Source organism: Eimeria tenella, genomic scaffold (genome assembly GCF_000499545.2).
Source record: "Eimeria tenella Houghton genomic scaffold, Eth_scaff453, whole genome shotgun sequence".
In the NCBI taxonomy this organism is placed as follows: Eukaryota; Apicomplexa; class Conoidasida; order Eucoccidiorida; family Eimeriidae; genus Eimeria; species Eimeria tenella.
The window spans coordinates 1-6418 of NW_013545458.1; the positions used below are offsets into that span (position 1 = coordinate 1).

At 50.0% G+C, this 6418-nt stretch overlaps 2 protein-coding genes across 2 annotated transcripts; both read left to right on the forward strand.

The window, feature by feature from the left end:
* Window positions 1-3: 3 nt before the first annotated feature.
* Window positions 4-2327, forward strand: ETH_00003115 (uncharacterized protein; the record flags this gene model as incomplete). The annotated part of the gene is made up of 7 exons (XM_013380163.1): window positions 4-154; window positions 389-980; window positions 1101-1195; window positions 1308-1374; window positions 1500-1557; window positions 1793-1936; window positions 2199-2327. 7 exons carry the CDS (start codon window positions 4-6, stop codon window positions 2325-2327), a joined length of 1236 nt encoding a protein of 411 aa, XP_013235617.1.
* A 1740-nt stretch (window positions 2328-4067) lies between these two features.
* ETH_00003120 (uncharacterized protein) lies at window positions 4068-6191 on the forward strand (the record flags this gene model as incomplete). Its single annotated transcript, XM_013380164.1, has 3 exons — window positions 4068-4767; window positions 5105-5415; window positions 6096-6191. The coding sequence occupies 3 exons, from the start codon at window positions 4068-4070 to the stop codon at window positions 6189-6191; spliced, it is 1107 nt and encodes a 368-aa protein (XP_013235618.1).
* Window positions 6192-6418: the final 227 nt, after the last annotated feature.

The following is a 6418-nucleotide window of genomic DNA, read 5'->3' on the forward strand; positions in this document are numbered from 1 at the left end:
CAAATGCTGAAGTTCTCATTTAGAGGAGAAGAGGAAAAGAAAGAAAGTGCAGTTGGGGTGTACAGACTGCTGGTGTCTCTTGTGGGGCGCCACAAAAGCAAAGGGCCTCTTGTGCCTCCGCAGAAGTTTCAAGTTGAAGAAAATTCGGAAGAAAGTGAGACACTAAAAAGAAACTTGTGGCGTTTGGCCCTTGGTCTTGGCTAAAGACTTATTTCTTGTCCAGGGCTTAGGGTTTAAGGTTTGGTTTGGTTCTTAGGGTTTAGGGTCTAGGGTCTAGGGTTTAGAATTTAGGGTTTGGTTTTTAGGGTTCAGGGTTTAGGGTTTAGGGTTTAGGGTTTGGGTTTTAGGGTTTAGGGTGTAGGGTTTAGGGTTGGGTGGTTTTGTGCAGGGGCAGAAGGCGCCATGGACACCGACGGTGCAGCAGAAGCAGCAGAAGGGAAAGACGCAGCAGCAGAAGGAGAGCAGAAGGAGGCTGCTGCAGCAGCAGACGCAGCAGCAGACGCAACAGCAGACGCAGCAGCAGGAGACGCAGCAGCAGCAGGAGCAGTGAACGGCAGCAACTCGCCGGCAGCAGCGGAAACGTTGGACGGAGAAGCTGCGGACTCAACAGCAGCAGCAGGCAGCGCAGCAGCAGCAGCAGCAGCAGAAGATGATACAGTGATGGAAGAAGAAAGCGAAAAGGGAGAACAAAGGGGGCCCCCCCGAGTTGTGGACACTTCCATTCTTGAGACCTGCTGTCGAGACACCTCGGGGGCCCCCTGGACCCCCGAGGAGGCCCTGAAGTTGTTTGTGTTTTGTCTTCTTTCTTTCGGAAGCAAAACACAAACTCATTTAAATAGAATTCTTTCGAATTATTTGCAAACTTTTATTTGTTTTGCAAACCAAAGTGAAGATCCGGCGGAGGCGCGCGAGCCCGAGGTGGACATACACCCCGCGGTGCTGCAGGCGGTGCAGAAGTTCTGGAGCACATCTCAGCAGCGGCGAGTTCATTTTTGAATTTTCGAACTCAAACCCTAATTTAGCGTGTAAAACTCGACAAAACCATTGCATTTTTGTCGAAATAAACCCCTTTTTGTGCCTCTTTTTCCCGGATTCCGCAGGACTGCACTCACTTTGCATGCGTTTCTGAAATCCGGAATTCTCCAAAGAGCCCGAGTGCTGCAGGAGTTGTGCGCGGCGGACGCAAACATCCGCGGTGTGTCTGTACACCCCGTGGCCCTGCAGCTTCTTTTCTTTGCGAGGGTTTGCCACTTTTGTTCTTTTTCTTCAAATCCATTTCCAAAACTTTCCAACTTTTGCGTCTGCAGACTCCTGGGGGCAGCTCGAGTTGGTTGAAACAGTTCTTAGAGGCGCCCTGGACGAGTGCGAAAATGCGTGCGTCGGCGCAGGGTTTAGGGTTTAGGGTTTACGGTTTAGGGTTTGGGGGTTGGGCGTTGTTGGAACTGGTTGCCGGTGTTTACGCTAATCTAGGGTTTAGAACTCGAGGGTTTGCGTTTCAGGAGAGAAGAAGCTGCAGCAGCATCGGCGCCAATGCCAACCAACACCGAAGCAGAACAGGTAGCGAAACTTGCCAAAACCCTAAACCCTAAAACAAACCCTAAACCCTAAAACAAACCCTAAACCCTCAAAGAGTCCCTAAACCCTCAGAAAAACCCCAAGCCTTCAAATAAACCCCAAACCCTCAAATGAACCCTAAACCCTGCAGTAAAGCCCCCAACTGCGGGTCCGGTGGTCTAGTTTATTTGACTGAATCTGTAGAGTCTTGTGACTTTTTCTTTTTTGTTTTTTTCAGTTGTTGCACTTTTTAATGGTCCATTTAATTGAAGATCTAATTAAGGAGACTTCGCCTGCGCGAAGTCGCTTTCTGTTTCTGCGCTGCATCTTCTTCGGACGCAAATATGCAGAATTTATTAATTTGCAAAAACTGAAAGAAGAGGTGAGCGGCGGCTCGCGACGCCCCGGTGGCTGGGGTGTACGTACACCGCAGCGCAGCAGCCAAGCCAGTAGCCGGGGTGTATGTACACCGCAGTGCAGCGCCGGCGAAGGCTGTGCAGCTTTCTTCGGAAAACTGACTCGTTTCAAGGACAAAATGCGGGTGTTGCGCGGTTATTTTGGTCTAGGGTTTAAACCAAACCGCTAGGGTTTAGGGCTTAGGGTTTAGGGTTTAGGGTTTAGGGTTTGGGTGTTTGGTGGCGCAGGTGGAGATGGTGCTGAGCGGCATCGAAGATCGGCGGGTTTCGAATTTGCTGATAGTGATTGGACAAGTGCAGAAGCATTACTGCAGCACTTACAAAGAATGGCAAATGAAAACAAATTCAGAAACTTGAAGAACTCGAAGGAAATAAAAAGAAATAAAAAGAAATAAAAAACGGAACATTTGCATGCACTTTGCCCAGTCTGCAAGTGCATGCGAAAAGGGCTTTTACGCTCTCCACTCGCAGCCCCAGACAATCAAAAACATGCAGAGAAAATTCGGAATTCAATCTTTTCATAAAACCCAATTGTCCGCTTTTTATGCATGCATGCAAACTAGAGGGAAGCTCTCTTAACAGAAGGAAAAAAATGTCTTTGTTCCATCTTTTTTCCTTATCACCACTCGCGACTTAGACGAAATACTTGAATCTGCACAGACTTCCTGAATTGCATGCATTTCTTGAAACAATTATCCAATTGTTTAGAGTTAGAATGTGCAAATATGATGTTCGCACACGGAGAGAAAGTGTTGCAAGTAATCGATTTGCCAAATACTTCTTGCATTCTTTCTTTTCCTGAGGTGTACGTACACCCTATAGCTACTACAAGTTGAACGCACCATTTTGCGGCGGAAGAAGTTCATTTTGTTTCTTCATTTGTTTCAATTGAGGCTGGTGCTCTGCGAGCTGTCTCGTTTTCCTATTGTTTGTCTGAATCTGCTATGGAAGTTGTTTTAAATTAAATGGACTTCTGCAGAAAAGTGTTTAAGTGCTTTCCGGCGAAGTCGATTTCCGCCGCCCGGGCGTCAGTGGCTGTCTTTCGGGTTCCGTCTTTTTGTTTTTGAGTTTTTGAGCTTTTTAAATTTGACTTTTTCGTTTTTCGAGACTGTCTTCGCGTAATTTCCGCTTTTCGGGCTGGCGCTGCAGCCGTGGCTGCTGCGGAGTCCACTGGGCGCGCCGCAGCGCAGGAGCGGGTGGCAGCAGCAAACAGCAGGCAGCAGCAGCAGCAGCAGCAGCTTTTTCGCGCTGCAGCAGCAGCAATTTGCAAAACTGGAAAGCTGGGAGCAGCAGATTTGCTAAGGAGGCTCTCAGCAGCAACTGGCTGGCGGTGGCGCCGCGCGGAGGCGGGGAAAGCGCAGCTTTCTGAATCCGGAGTTGAAAGATTTTGAATCCAAACAAGTAAGAAGTACTTTTAAAAGGATTTTAATTCCCCTTTTCAGTGTTTTGCTGCAGCCTGGCGAGGAGCGGGGGTCCCGTCTCGTGCTGGGGCCTCGAGAGGCCGCGGCTAACCGAGGACCAGCCAGGGCCCCCGCAGGGTTTAGGGTTTAGGGTTTAGGGTTTAGGGTTTAGGGTTTGTGTAAAACTCCTTTTCCACAGTTTTAATGCCTTCTCTTCGCTTCACCGCTGGTCAAGACCACTGGACCACTCCGCAGGAAACCCTGCAGCAGCAGCGAACTTGTCCTGCAGGCCCCCGGCTCTGGGGCGCACCAGGCGTGGCCGAGGGTTTAGGGTTTAGGGTTTAGGGTTTAGGGTTTGAGATTTTATGAAACCTTTTCTCCAAACCCTCAAACCGCCCCCGTAAACACACCTGCTGCCTCTGCAGCCGGCCGGCTGGCCCTCCCGAGAGCGCAGCCGCCCTTCTGCCACACAAACCCTAAACCCTTTTCCCAAACCCTAAACCCTAAACCATCGCGGCGCGCCGAGGCTGCTGCTCCCCGCAGCAGTGCTTCCGCGGCTGGCCGCGGCGAGGGTTTAGGGTTTGCGCCGGGGGTTTGGCCGAGGGTTTCGTCTCAGGGTTTGCAAGCTTCCCCGCAGCAAAAGGTATGGCGAATCCGTGTGCCCCAAACCCTAAACCCTAATTTAGAGTTTGCGAAAATGGAAGGGCCTGAGGGCGCCAAGAGGGGGGATGGTCACTTCCTTCCGGCGGCTGAGTGGTCCATTGGTTCCGTGGGCCCGCGGGAAGCTTCTGCTGCAGCAGCGGCTGCTGCTGCTGCTGCTGCAGCAGCAGCAGCAGCAGCCAAAGGCGACGGCAGCAGCAACAACAGCAGCGCCTGGGGCACACGCGGCATCCTCCCCGACCTCTCTGCCCGCTTTGCTGCAGCAAGACGCAGCAGCAGCGCGAGCGGCTCGCTGCAGAAGTATGCTTCTTCTCCGTTGCCGTATCAGCAGCACGCGCAGCAGCAGCAGCAGCAGCAGCTGCTGCTGCAGCAGCAGTTCGCGAGCCTCGCGCTGCACCCCTGCAACACGGAAAGCGACATCATAAACGCCTTCGAGGACGAGACTGGGGGCGGCGCGCCGATGCTGCAGTACGACACTTCGGCGTTTCTGCTGCAGCAGCAGCAGCAGCAGCAGCAGCAGCAGGCCGCAGCGGAGCCCGACTTCGTGAAGCGGCAGCCAACCTACGTGCAGGAGAAACACCCCATCTCCAGCAAGTCCTTTCAAAGACTCATAATTAAACAATTTTCTTCTGTTCAGATGTCTGCTTCTGCAATAAGACTTTCGAAAGCTTTCAACGGCTATTTGCTCGAAGACAGCACTGGGGAGTTGGGCATAGACCGGCTTCCCCTGTACCACGGTGCGGCGGAAAGCTCTGTCTTTTTCGTTTTCAGTTGCTGCTAATTGTTTTTAACTTTTTTAATTCTTTTTAATTGTTTTAATTTATTGTTTCGAGTTCTAAATTCGACAGTTTTCCGCGAAGTTGTAGTCGCTGGGGTTCCGAATTCTGCACTGAGGCTTGCAGGAAAGCTGCATTTCTCGTTCAGAAAATCGCGTTTGGAGGCGATCTTTGGTGTTTTCCGTCGCTTTTCGTTTCAACTTTGCGTTTTTTGTGAATTTAATTGCGAAATTTGCATATTTTTGGGGTTGATCGCGGAAAAAGTGGTTGAAAATGGCGGAGTTTCGGGGTTTTGCAGGAAACGTGCACACGGCGCCGGGGAGCTCGTGGCCGCGGTGCCGCGTGCGGTGGAGCGCGCGGTACTTCCTGCTGTACAGAGGCCACTGGTTTTGGTTTCGAGACCGAAGGGCTTATGAAGTGGGAGGTTTAGAAGGTTGTTTGGGGTCTGTTTCTTTGATAATAAACCCGCTTTCCATCGACCTGGACCCCCGCTGCTCCACGCGTTTCAGCCTCTGCATCGAGGGCTGGTGCAGCATTGTCGTGGACACCAGTGTGCAGCGCCAAGACCGCGGCGCCTGGGTTGTTCACTTCCTCGCCTACGCGAACAAGGTCCTTTCTTCTTTCTTTTCTTCTTTTATCCTTTTCTTTTCCTTTCTTTTTGTCTTTAGTTGTTCTTTTCGATCAGTGTTTCTGTGGGGTTTCTCGCGCTGTCTTCGTTTGCCGCCGTCTGGAGCTGTGGCTGCCTCTGCATGCGTTTCGGTGTTCTTGAATTTTCGCGTTTTCCCCATTTCTCAGATTATTTGGGTGGGGTTGTTTAAACTTGCTTGTGTTTCTTTTTTCTCTCTTATTGTTTTTCGTTTCGCTTTCTGTTTTTCCCTTTTCCTCAGTCTTCTACTGCATTCATTTGCCAGTCTTCTTGTATCTTTGCATCTGCATGCAAGACAGTTTCTCGTTTTCTCTTCTTTTTCTCAATTTCTCGCTTTCTTCTGTTTCACATTTTTGTTTCTTTTGGTTTTTTCGTTTGCATTTCCCTCCAGTTTCTCTCATCTTTTTTTCTGATTTTCAGATTTTCACGTTTAGGTGTGTGCGTAGACCCACGTGCATGCAGAAGTTGAACTGCATGCACGGAATGCATGCATCCGTTTGCTGCATACGCGACTTTTCTCTTTAAAATTATATTATTATTTAATATTAAATGATAATTATATTATTATTTAATATTAAATGATAATTATATTATTATTTAAGTGTTTTTGCTTTTTCTGTTTTTACTTGTACTCTATTTGCAGGGGGAGCAGCTCAGGGAGAAGTTCCCCGAAGTCGACTGGGAAGAACTTTGCCGCCGCTGCCGTCTGGCGGTGCGACAAGCCAACGAACATTCTTAGCTGCAGCAGCAGCAGCAGAAGCAGCAGCGGCAGCAGCAGCAACAGCAACAACAATAACAGTAGCAGCACGCGAAAAGCAAGGTTATATGACTGCAGCGTTCCCGAGCTTCTGAACAGTTGAGGCAAACAGCACGAAGAAGAAAACACTTCTTCTTTGTTGTTTCTTCTTTCCGTCTATTGACAGCCGCAAGCAGCAGCAGCAGCAGCAGTTGCTGCTGCTGCTGCTG